The following is a 13789-nucleotide window of genomic DNA, read 5'->3' as shown; positions in this document are numbered from 1 at the left end:
TGATGAACATAGATGCAAAAATCCTGAACAAAATACAAGCCAACAGAATCCAACAGCACATTTAAAGGATCATACACCATGACCAAGTGGGGTTTATCCCAGGAATGCAAGGATTCTTCAATATATGCAAATCAATCAATGTGATAAACCATATTAACAAATTGAAGGAGAAAAAACATATGATGATCTCAATAGATGCAGAAAAGCTTTTGACAAAATTCAACACCCATTTATGATAAAATCCCTCCAGAAAGTAGGCATAGAGCAAACCCACCTCAACATGATAAAGGCCATATATGACAAACCCAGAGTCAACATCGTTCTCAATAGTGAAAAACTGAAACTGTCCTCTAAGACCAGGAAAAAGACAAGGTCGCCCACTCTGAACACTGTTATTCAACATAGTTTTGGAAGTTTTAGCCACAGCAATCAGAGAAATTGGAAAAGAAGAGGTAAAACTGTCACTGTTTGCAGATGACATAATAGTATACATAAAGAATCCTAAAGTTGCTACCAGAAAACTACTAGAGTTAATCAATGAATTTGGTAAAATAACAGGATAAAAAATTAATGCACAGAAATGTCTTGCATTCCTATGCACTAATGATGAAAAACCTGAAAGAAATTAAGGAAACACTCCCATTTACCATTACAACAACAACAAAAATTACCTAGGAATAAACCTACCTAAGGAGACAAAAGACCTGTATGCAGAAAACTATAAGACACTGATGAAAGAAAGATGATACAAACAGATGGAGAGATATACCATGTTCTTGGATTGGAAGAATCAGCATTGTGAAAATGACTCTACTACCCAAAGCAATACATAGGCAGAACACTCTATGACATAAATCACAGCAAGGAGATCCTTTTGGACCCACCTCCTAGAGAAAGGTAAATAAAAACAAAAATAAATGAATGGGACATAATGAAACTTAAAAGCTTTTGCACAGCAAAGGAACCATAAACAAGATGAAAAGACAACCCTCAGAACGGGAGAAAATATTTGCAAATGAAGCAATGGACAAAGGATTAATCTCCAAAATATACAAGCAGCTCATGCAGCTCAATATCAATAAAACAAACAACCCAATCTAAAAATGGGCAGAAGACCTAAATAGACATTTCTCCAAAGAAGATATACAGATCGCCAACAAACACATGAAAGGATGCTCAACATCACTAATCATTAGAGATATGCAAATCAAAACTGCAATAAGTTATCACCTGACACTGGTCAGAATGGCCATCATCAAAAAATCTACAAACAATAAATGCTGGAGACGGTGTGGAGAAAAGGGAACCCTCTTGCACTGTTGGTGGGAATGTAAAATGTCACAGCCATTATGGAGAACAGTATGGAGGTTCCTTAAAAAAATAAAAATAGAACTACCATATAACACCACAATCCGACTACTGGGCATATACCCTGAGAAAACCATAATTCAAAAAAAATCATGTATCACAATGTTCATTGCATCTCTATTTACAATAGCCAGGACATGGAAGCAACCTAAGTGTCCACTGACAGATGAATGGATAAAGAAGATGTGTCACATATATACAATGGAATATTACTCAACCATAAAAGGAAATGGAATTGAGTTATTTGTAGTGAGGTGGATGGTCTAGAATCTCTCATACAGAGTGAAGTAAGTCAGAAAGAGGAAACAAATACTGTATGCTAACACATATATATAGAATCTAAAAAAATCATTCTGAAGAATCTAGGGGCAGGACAGGAATAAAGATGCAGATGTAGAGAACGGACTTGAGAACACAGGTCAGGGATGGGTAAGCTGGGATGAAGTGAGAGAGTAGCATTAACATATATACACTACCAAATATAAAATATATAGCTAGGGGGAAGAAGCTGCATAGCACAGTGAGATCAGGTTGGTGCTTTGCGACCACCTAGAGAGATGGGATAAGGAGGGTGGGAGGGAGATGCAAGAGGAAGGGAATATGGGGATATATGTATACATATAGCTGATTCACTTCATTATACAGCAGAAACTAACACAACATTTTAAAACAATTATACTCCAATAAAGATGTTAAAAAAACAAAAACAAAAAACAAAAACAAACAAAGAATCTGTATTGGTCCTATTACTCAGGGTTGGCAGGAAGACATCTTGTCGTGCTCTGCTAACGAAAGACTAGTGCTGGGCTTGACTTTTTAAAATTTGGAACTGAAAAGTTCTTTTAAAAAATTATTTACTTCTCAAAGCCCTTTCCAAACCTTGAATGATAGAACAATTCTGTGATTTTTGCCATCTTTGTGCACCGTCTTGCACCTCCCAGGTACCATCTGGCCTCTTCCTCCCAATACCTTGGTACTGAAAGTAACCCCTAGATCCCCAAAGATCAGCAGACTCTAGGGTCAGGTGGATCCCAAAGTCACAGCCCAAGCTGTGCAACCAAAAGGAGTGTGTGTGTAAAAGACTAGGGGATACAGGGGTGACAGGCCGTCACCTTGTGACAGACTGACCACCACAGGGCACCGAGAAGGAGAATCTGAGGGAAGGAACATAGGCCAGGGTAGATTTAGAACGTCCAGGTCCAGCCATTACTGCCTCATCTCAGCAGATTCAGGAGTTTGTGGATCTAAGTTTTAATCCTCCATGCAATGTTTATTTAGACCCTTAGTTTTAGAGACCCTAATGAAATATTGTATCTGTTCTTTGACCCTGCTGATCCTGGCTTGTTCTTTATTGCACTGCAGGCATACAAAGTGTCCCGGGGAAGAGTGTGGGCCATGATCTTCATGCTGTGTCTCATTGTCGCCATCCTTTCTGCCTTCCTGGACAACGTCACCACAGCGCTCCTCTTCACTCCCGTGACCATAAGGTAGGCAGAGTGGCACCGTGTGGGCATCAGGCCAGGCTCACGGCAGCACATGCTGGCTGCCGACCTTGCCCTCCACACGTGTGCTTGGGTCCAGCCTGCACACCCACTGGGACTGTGGTTCTGTGTGCACGGCTGTGCCAGTGGCAGTGGTGGTTGCAGAAACGCTGCAGGAGTTAGCACACATGGGCCTTTGTGTCCTGTGGGACAGACCATCAGGGACCAGGAGTCCATGGGCTCTGTGGGGCGCTCAGCCAGAGGGTGGGAGGTGGGGCTGCTGTCCTGCTCTGGCAGGCTCCTCATGGGAGGATTGGACCTGGCAAGGCCTTACAAGGTAACTTAGGGAAAGAGAAATTCAGTTTGATTCTATTTTGCTCCTTTTAATTCCATCCACTTCATTTGTTTGTCATTCACTGAGCACCACATGCTGATCACCTGGAGCCTCCTGGGGCTTGGGCTTCAGCCTGTCATTGTGCAGCCCCTTCCAAGGTTATGGATGTACACTTGCATCTAGACTTTATGTTCTTTATTTAAAGATGGTTCCCAGCATATCATGGTCTTCCCCTGCTTAGACCCATCATGTGTTGGTGCTGGCTTGTCCTGGGGAGACTGAGGGGACACAGGTATGGCTGGTGGTTTCTGGGAAGCTAGGTAGTGAGGACCTTTAGACAAGTCACTTCAGCTGCACTGATCTGAGTTGTACCATCAAAGAGATTAACCCAAACTAGTGTTCTGAGGATTCTGCCAGATAAGAGATTCTACTGCACTTGAGGCATGAGACACAGCAAGTTCAGTGTCACCAGCAAGGGGCTACTTCCAGAGCTCAGGACTAATTCTGGGCAATGCCTTTGCTGTTAGAGGAGTAATGACCCTCAGAGGAGGAGTGAATTGGAGTGTGGGGTGGGGAGAGGAGAATGAAGCTTAGAGAGGAGCAGAGAGCGGGCAGCACCCCACGAGTTGGCCTGCAGTGTCGCAAGTCAGTCTGTTGCTCAGGCTTCTGCAAGCTTGACTACATTGTCATGGCCCATGTGCAAATATAGATTTGAGGGGAGGGACGCTGGACTCAGCGTTCCTGCACAGGGGGCATAGCACCTCCCAGCAACCAGGGTTCTTCTGAGGGTAAATGGGGGATGGAGGGCCTTGTAAACTGTAGTACATGCTAAAACCAACCCTGCCCCTAGGACACCTCAGGGGGCAAGAGGCTGTTCACACCCACCCCACTTCAACGAGGGCAACGCTGCTGCTGACACTGGTTTGAAAATCATCTCACAATGTGCCAGATTCCAGCATGTCACTGCACTCTCTGATGATGGCACCCACGTTCTCAGCATCCCTGTATAACCTGGGCAGCTGAGGGTTGTCTCAGCCTTGCTGGGATTTGTTTATATCCTTAGTGTTCTAGGAACTGGCTTTATAATTTTATTAGTCTAAAAATTACATCTTTCAAGATCGAAATGTTGGTGTGCTCAGATTCACTGTTTATACTACCATATTCTTCATGACTCTATAAGCTTAATCGCATTTCTTCTGCCTTTGTCTGGATTGAGTAACACTAGTCTTTACAGTTAAACAGCCAGATCTGGCGTTGTTGATTAGCACACACTAATCCGTTTCTTGCTAGAAGCAGAGCCGGGGCCTCCTAAGCTGGCAGCTCCTGCTGCTGACTGGGGTCTGATCCTCTTTTCTGGATTCATCCCTGTCCCTGGTCCCTGGACACCGCTCCCTTCTCAGCTTCCCCACAGTTCTGTAGGCCAGTCCCCCTCAGAAGAGCTGCTGGCTGCGCTCTGAGCTGGGAAGTGGTAGAAAGGACCCTTGAGGGACTCCCCAGACTCCGCGCTTCCACTGCAGGGAGCATGGGTTCAATCACTGGTCAAGGAACTAAGATCCTTCATGCTGCGGAGTGGCCAAAAAAAAAAAAAAAGAAAGGACCCTTGAATGCAGCAGGGACCCCTCTTGCTGCTAACTTCCAGACCCGGGCCTGGCTTCTGTAAGGAAGTGGGCAATGTTGTGGGCAGGTGGAGGAGGAAATACCATGAGGTATTTCCTAAACTTTCTTTAGAGCAGCCTTTTCTCAACTGTGTGCTCAGTGGACCCACTTGCGGAGCTCTAAACGCTGCTGCCCAGGCCCAGGCCCAGGCCCAGGGATTGATCTGTCGTGAGCTGGGCAGCAAGACTGTCAAGATTCCCAGACAAACTGAGTGTGTAGCCAAGGTGGAGAACCCCTGCTGTAGAGTGTGTGCTCCTTGTTAATATTAAGCTTAGGACCTCAGCATTTGAAAAGTGTAAGGTGGGTACGGAGCTAGGTTGGCAGGCATGGTGTGAGCCACTGGGTGGCAGTGCTTTCTGCTCTAGCCTCATCCTACTCAGAGGGGTCTGGTGGCAAACACCCATTCATCTGTGCCAGGGCCTGCCCTGCACAGGGTCCTGCACCCTGAGTGCTTCCTCCAGACCTGTGGGGGCGAGGCAGGAGTATATTTTCACATGGATGGTTCAGATGGGTTGTATGTTAACTTTCAGAGAAATCTAATGCTGAGAGTCAACTTTATCCATTGTTGTTGTTTTTACCCCTCAGCATTGCCCTTCTCACAGGTGTGTGAGTGTGTGCGTGCATCTGCACAAGCACGTGCACACACATAACTCCCTTGTACAAGCAAATGCTATAAAAAAATTTAAGTCTCACATGGGCCATTCACAATGTGAATAGTGGGACTGTTTTCATTTTCCTCCATTCATGACAGATTGTGTGAGGTGCTCAATCTTGATCCAAGACAAGTCCTGATTGCAGAAGTGATCTTCACAAATATTGGAGGAGCTGCCACTGCCATTGGGGACCCACCAAATGTCATTATTATTTCCAACGAGGAGTTGAGGAAAATGGTATGTATCAGTATAACAGGGTTGCTTCCAATAAATATGTGTGAAGCTTAACCTGCACACTTAATAAAATTTTACCCTAAATGGATGTCACTTCTTCATATGATGTGCTCTTGGTCATCTTGAGAGTGGGAAGTTAGGTGACTGATCCTCTAATTTAGAGTTAAGTGGTCTGAATTGATTTCATTCTTTTTTTTTTAACATCTTTATTGGAGTATAATTGCATTACAATGGTGTGTTAGTTTCTGCTGTATAACAAAGTGAATCAGCTATATGTATACATATATCCCCATATTCCCTCCCTCTTGCATCTCCCTCCCACCCTCCCTATCCCACCCCTCTAGGTCGACACAAAGCAGTGAGCTGATCTCCCTGTGCTATGCAGCTGCTTCCCACTAGCTATCTGTTTTACATTTGGTAGTTTATATATGTCAATGCCACCCCCTCACTTTGTCCCAGCTTATCCTTCCACATACCCGTGTCCTCAAGTCCATGCTCTATGTTTGCATCTTTATTCCTGTCCTGCCCCAGGTTCTTCAGAACCTGGTTTTTTTTTTTTGTTTTTTTGTTTTTTTTAGATTCCATATATATGTATTAGTATATGGTATTTGTTTTACTCTTTATGACTTGGTTCATTCCATATGACAGATTCTAGGTCCATCCACCTCACTACAAATAACTCAATTTCATTTCCTTTTATGGCTGGGTAATATTCCATTGTATATATGTGCCACATCTTCTTTATCCATTCATCTGTCGCTGGACACTTAGGTTGCTTCAATGTCCTGGCTATTGTAAATAGAGCTGTAGTCAACATTGTGGTACATGACACTTTTTGAATTATGGTTTTCTCAGGACATATGCCCAGTAGTGGGATTGCTGGGTCATATGGTAGTTCTATTTTTAGTTTTTTAAGGAACCTCCATGCTGTTCTCCATAGTGGCTGTATCAATTTACATTCCCACCAACAGTGCAAGAGGGTTCCCTTTTCTCCACACCCTCTCCAGCATTAATTGTTTGTAGATTTTTTGATGATGGCCATTCTGACCAGTGTCAGGTGATACCTCATTGTAGTTCTGATTTGCATTTCTCTAATGATTAGTGATGTTGAGCATCCTTTCATGTGTTTGTTGGCAATCTGTATATCTTCATTGCAGAAATGTCATTTTAGGTTTCTGGCTATTTTTGGATTGGGTTAATTGTTTTTTTGATATTGAGATGCATGAGCTACTTGTATATTTTGGAGATTATTCCTTTGTCCGTTGCTTCATTTACAAATATTGTCTCCCATTCTGAAGGTTGTCTTTTCATCTTGTTTATGGTTTCCCTTGCTGTGCAAAAGCTTTTAAGTTTCATTACCATACTGTCTTAATTACTGTAGCTTTGTAGTATAGTCAGAAGTCAGGAAGCCTAATTCCTCCAGCTCTGTTTTTCTTACTCAAGATTGTTTTGGCTGTTCGGGGTCTTTTGTGTTTCCATACAGATTCTGAAATTTTTTGTGCTAGGTCTGTGAATAATGCCATTGGTAGTTTGATAGGGATTGCATTGGATCTGGAGATTGCTTTGAGTAGTATAGTCATTTTCACTATGGTGATTCTTCCAGTCCAAGAACATGGTATATCTCTCCATCTGTTGGTATCATCTTTAATTTCTTTCAACAGTGTCTTATAGTTTTCTGCACACAGTTCTTTTGTCTCCCTAGGTAGGTTTATTCCTAGGTATTTTATTCTTTTTCTTGCAATGGTAAATGGGAGTGTTTTCTTAATTTCTCTTTCAGATTTTTCATCATTAGTGTATAGGAATGCAAGAGATTTCTGTGAATTAATTTTTTATACTGCTACTTTACCAAATTCATTGATTAGCTCTAGTAGTTTTCTGGTAGCATCTTTAGGATTCTCTATGTATAGTATCATGTCATCTGTGAAGAGTGGCAATTTTACTTCTTCTTTTCCAACTTGGATTCTTTTTATTTCTTTTTCTTCTCTGATTGCTGTGACTAAAACTTCCCTAACTATGTTGAATAATAGTGGTGAGAGTAGGCAACTTTGTCTTGTTCCGGATCTTAGAGGAAATGCTTTCAGTTTTCCATCACTGAGAACGATGTTGGCTGTGGGTTTGTCATACATGGCCTTTATTATGATGATATAAGTTCCCTCTATGTCTACTTTCTGGAGGGTTTTTATCATATATGGGGGTTGAGTTTTGTCAAAAGCTTTTTCTGCATCTATTGAGATGATCATATGGGTTTTATCCTTCAATTTGTTAATATTGTTTATCACATTGATTGATGTGCATATATTGAAGAATCCTTGCATTCCTGAGATAAAACCCACTTGATCATGGTGTATGATCCTAATGTGCTGTTGGATTCTGTTTGCTAGTATTTTGTTGAGGATTTTGCATCTAAATCTATCATGATCCTTTGTATTTCTGCAGTGTCCGTTGTTATGTCTCCTTTTTCATTTCTAATTCTGCTGATTTGAGTCTTCTTTTTTTTCTTGATGAGTCTGGCTAATGATTTATCAATCTTGTTTATCTTTTCAAAGAACCAGCTTTGAGGTTTATTTATCTTTGCTATCGTTTCCTTCATTTCTTTTTCATTTATTTCTGATATGAACTTTATGATTTCTTTCCTTCTGCTAACTTTGGGGATCTTTTGTTCTTCTTTCTCTAATTGCTTTAGGTGTAAAGTTAGGTTGTTTATTTGAGGTTATTTTGTTTCTGGAAAGCTGTTATAAATATTAATATATAATTTCTTCATACACTAAAATAAAAACAAAGTGTTAAAGAGAATGCAAATGGTATTTTACATATCTTAGAGTTAAAATTAAATTTTACAATTAATTTTCATTGGTCATTCTTTGGTCATTAGAATTTTCCCAATATCTCTTTTCTGAAGTATCAGTAAAAATGCTTCCAAATTGGTGTCATTTATTATAGATGATATGTTTATGCCTGTGTGTCTGTGAAGTGTGTCAGTTTGTTTGTGTATATGTGCTGTCTTTCATAAATATATTTAAGCCTTTGAGAGTTCATGGCTCTAAGGTGTTGTTGGCCATTTTGTGGGCCCACTACATTCTAGAGATTCAGGGTATAACTTAGATACTTTAATACTTAAACTTTAATACTCCCTGGTTGCCCTGGAAAACCACCTGTGACACTTCGCCAGTCTTGCTGCATGAGCTGAGTAGCAGGCCCCCCATCATGTCACATGAGCACACCAGAAAGTGGTAGAGCCCCGTGATCTGCCTTGGGGGCACCTATCACTCAGGATAGGCTGCATGTGCATGGGAGAGCACTATTTTCAGAGAAAAATGTTGTTTTATTATTTTTATTTTACAATAATACATTTATTTTAGAAAATGTAAATCACACACACACTCCACAAATAAAAAACTGTCATAATCCCACTACCCAGAGATAAATTCTCTTAATATTTTGGTGCATGTAGTCTCTGAGAATGTGTGTATGTGGATATACATGGATAAAAAAGGCTTCTTCTCTGGCCAAGATGGAGTAACAGGGACTGTATTTACCCTCTTTCTTGAGACATCCAAAAAGGAAAGTAAACCAAAATCCGAAAAACAAAACCAGGAACAAACCAAAACCAGACAGTGGTAATCAAGATACTGGATATCAGGTAAAAAAGAACAGTGATCCCTGAGAAATGGGAAACAAATGAAGTGAGACTATGATTGCCCCAGCTCACTGCATTGAGAGGTTTTCCAGGATGCAGGGCAGGGAAAGAGAACCGATGTGGATCCCACCAGATTCCTGGAGTTGAGGGGATAGAACTGACTCTGGAGAGACCAAGGCAAGTAAAATTTTTAAGACAGAGAACCAGAGAGGAAAGAGCTGCACAGAGAGAGGGGGAAACTCCCTGTGGCCAGGGGAAGAACAACTCAAAAAGATTAGAAGAAAGAGTGCTTGATACACTCAGGGCTAGGAATAATGTCAGTTCCTTCCAGGAAAACTGTAAACTTCTTAATTTATGAGGCATTGGATAGAGTACACTGAAGGGTCTTGCCTCATATTGGTGAGTAATTAGCTCTAGACTGAACACTGCCCTGATTCCACCTAATAAATCTTAAAGTAAAGACCCCAAATAATCAAATTGTTTCTAAGTAATTTAACTTCATCCAAGAGCAAACCTCAAGAATCTAGGAATACAACAGCACACAAGGTAAAATTCACAGTATCTGACATCCAATCAAAGATTACCAGGAATGCAAAGAAGCAAGAAAATTTGACCTATCATGAGGAGAATATGAACAAACCATTTGAAATCAACCCAGAATAGACAAGTGTTAGAATTAACAGAAAAGGGCATTAAAACTGTTATTATAACTGTATTCCAGATGTTCATTAAGTTAAGCAGAAACATGAAAGATATTTTTTAAAAAGGTCCAAATCAAACTTCTAAAGATGAAAACTATAATGTATGAGATAAAAATCTCTTGTTAGGATTAAAAAGGCAAATTAAGAATTACAGAAGAAAAGACTACTGAACTTGAAGACATAGGTCCAAAGTAAAACCGAGTGAAAAGTAATGAAAAGCATTCGTGAGCTAGGGGAAAACCTCATGTGGCCTAATATATCTGTAGTTCTTGTCTCTGAAGGAGAGAGAGGAACAGAAAAAGACATTTGAAGAAAATATGGTTTAAAATTTCAAATTTTATGAAATATATAAACCCAGAGATTCAGGAAGTTCAATGAAGTCAGAGCACAAGAAACATGAAGAAAACTAGGCCATGTCATAATTGTTGTACACATGAAACTTATATAATGTTGTAGACTGATGATACCACAGGTAAAAAAAGGCATAATGGGTCATTTACTTTTTCAAGAGCTACACTTTTTTTTTTTTTTTTTTTTTTTTGTGGTATGCGGGCCTCCCTCTGTCGCGGCCTCTCCCGTTGCGGAGCACAGGCTCCGGACGCGCAGGCTCAGCGGCCATGGCTCACGGGCCCAGCCGCTCTGCGGCATGTGGGATCCTCCCAGACCGGGGCGCGAACCCAGTTCCCCTGCATCGGCAGGCGGACGCGCAACCACTGCACCACCAGGGAAGCCCCACAAGAGCTACACTTTGACTTGGATATTTCATTTTAGAAATAATAAGAAATAATTATTTTAAAAATAGCTATTTTTTTTTGGACTTCCCTGGTGGCACAGTGGTTAAGAATCTGCCTGCCAATGCGGGGGACATGGGTTCGAGCCCTGGTCCAGGAAGATCCCACATGCCATGGAGCAACTAAGCCTGTGCACCACAAATACTGAGCCTGCACTCTAGAGCCCATGAGCCACAACTATTGAGCCCGCATGCCACAACTACTGAAGCCTGTGCACTAGAGCCTGTGCTCTGCAGCAAAGAGAAGCCACTGCAATGAGAAACCCACGCACCGCATTGAAGAGTAGCCCCTGCTCACCACAACTAGAGAAAGCCCATGTGCAGCAATGAAGACCCAAAGCAGCCAAAAATAAATAAATACATTTATAAAAAATTTATTTAAAGATCTATTTAAAAATAGCTATTTTTAGCTACAGAAAATTGAAAAACCTGTGTGAAAAAATTCCAAGAGTCAAAGACAAAAGTGAAATTGTGAAGTATTTTGAATTGAATTATGAAAACAAAATTTGTGGGATTCCTCTCAAGCAGGAGTCAGCAAACTTTTTCTTAAAAGTCCATATAATTAGTATTATAGGCATGTGGGCCTTATGGTCTCTGTTGCAATCACTCAACTCTGCCACTGTCACAGGAAAGCAGCCACAGACAACACATAAATGAATGTGCATGTCTGTATTCCAGCCTGCATTTGTAGTTTTCTGGTACCTGCTCTAAAATAGTATTTAGAGGGGAATTTATACCATTAAATACCAATATTAGAAAAGAAGAAATGTCTCAAATCAGTGAACTCAGCTTCAATCTTAAGAAACTAGATAAAGAAGAGCAAGTTAAACTAAAAGTAAGCAGAAGAAAGAAATACAGGCCAGCATGGAGAACAGAAAAACAATAGAGAAAATCAATGAAAGCAAAAGCTAGTTCTTTGATAAGATAAATAATTCTGACAAACTTCTGGCCAAACTGATGAAGAAAATAAGAGAGAAGACATAAATTACCAATATCAGGAATAAGAGATGTTACATCACTAAAGAGAATACAGACATTAGACATTGTTAGGGAGTGTTGTGGACAACTCTATGCCAATAAATTTGACAACTTAGATAAAATAGACAATTTTCTTGAAAGACACACTCTACCAAACCTCACTCAAGAAGAACTAGATAACCTGAGTAGCCCTATATCTATTAAAGAAATTGAATTTGTAGTTAAAAACCTTCCCAGAAAGAACAAAACAAACCAAACAAAAAACTCAGGCTAAGATAGCTTCTTTGGTGAATTCTACCAAATTTTTAAGGAAGAAATAATGTTACAACACCAATTCTACACAAACTTTACAGCAAATTGAAGAGGAGAAAATACTTCTCAACTAACTCTATAAGGCCCTGATGCCTAAACCAGACAAAACCAGAATAAGAAAGCTATTGACAAATATTTCTTACGAACGTAGATGTAAATTTTTTAAAATTAGCTAATTCAATGTAACAATATATAAAATGGATAATACAGCACCACCAAGTGGAATTTATCCTAGAAATGGAAGATTGGTGTTATATTTGAAAAATCAACCAGTGCAATTTACTAGCAAACTAAGTGAGAAAATCCATATGATCATCTCAATAGATGCAGAAAAAAATTTGGCAAAATTCAACATCCATTACTGATAGAATCTCTCAATAAACTAGGGAAAGAAGAGGGCTTCTTTAGCCTGATAAGGAGCATCTATGAAAAGCTTACAGCTAGCGTCATACTTAAATGGGAAAAAATGAATACCTCCATAGATCAGAAACAAGACAAAGGTGTCTGTTCTCACCACTTAAATGCAACATTTTCCTGGAGGCTCTAGCTAGTACAATAAGTCAAGAAAAGAAATACTAAGCATCCATAATGGAAGGGAAGAATTAATTCTTTATTTGCATATGACATGATTGTCCATGTAGAAAATCTGAAGGAATCTACAAAAAAAAAAGCTCCTGGAAATAATAAGTAAAATTGACAAGCGTACAATATCAATATAGAAAAAGTAATGGTTTTCTATATTCTAGCAATAAACAGTTGGAAATTGAAAGAAAAATGCCATTTACAATAGCATCAATACATAAAATAGGGTAAATCTGACCAAACATATGCAAGAAAACAACAAAATATTGCAGATAATAATTAAAGAAGATCTAAATAAATGGGGAGATATATTTTGGTCGTGGATCAGAAGACTCAAGATCGTTAAAGTATCAGTTCTCCCTAGATAGATCTGTAGATTCATGCAATTCCTATCAAAACCATAGCACAGCAAGTTTATTTTTTTTTAGAAATTGATAAACTGATTTTAAAATTTATGTGGAAATTCAAAGTATCCAGAATAGTAAAAAACAACCCTTTTTTTTCTATGTAATCTTTTTTTTAACATCTTTATTGGAGTATAATTGCTTTACAATAGTGTGTTAGTTTCTGCTTTACAACAAAGTGAATCAGTTATACATATACATGTGCTCCCACATCTCTTCCCTCTTGCATCTCCCTCCTTCCCACCCTCCCTATCCCACCCCTCTAGGTGGTCACAAACCACCTAGCTGATCTCCCTGTGCCATGCGGCTGCTTCCCACTAGCTATCCACCCTACGTTTGGTAATGTATATATGTCCATGCCACTCTCTCACTTTGTCATAGGTTACCCTTCCCCCTCCCCATATCCTCAAGTCCATGCTCTAGTAGGTCTGTTTTATTCCCGTCCTACCCCTAGTCTCTTCATGACATTTTTTTTCTTAGATTCCATATATATGTGTTAGCATACGGTATTTGTTTTTCTCCTTCTGACTTACTTCACTCTGTATGACAGACTCCAGGTCCATCCACCTCACTACAAATAACTCAGTTTCATTTCTTTTTATGGACGAGTAATATTCCATTGTATATATGTGCCACATCTTCTTTATCCATTCATCTGT

At 40.0% G+C, this 13789-nt stretch overlaps 1 protein-coding gene across 1 annotated transcript in view; it reads left to right on the top strand.

The window, feature by feature from the left end:
* Positions 1 to 13789, top strand: part of OCA2 (OCA2 melanosomal transmembrane protein) — a 252521-nt gene that overhangs the window by 117907 nt on the left and 120825 nt on the right. Inside the window, exons 13-14 of the mRNA XM_024117107.2 lie at positions 2731 to 2855; positions 5591 to 5729. Coding sequence (XP_023972875.1) covers positions 2731 to 2855; positions 5591 to 5729 — 264 coding nt within the window. The remainder of the gene's footprint in view (positions 1 to 2730; positions 2856 to 5590; positions 5730 to 13789) is intronic.

This window comes from Physeter macrocephalus, chromosome 2 (genome assembly GCF_002837175.3).
Source record: "Physeter macrocephalus isolate SW-GA chromosome 2, ASM283717v5, whole genome shotgun sequence".
Taxonomy (NCBI): Eukaryota; Metazoa; Chordata; class Mammalia; order Artiodactyla; family Physeteridae; genus Physeter; species Physeter macrocephalus.
This window is presented reverse-complemented; position numbering and strand designations above follow the sequence as displayed.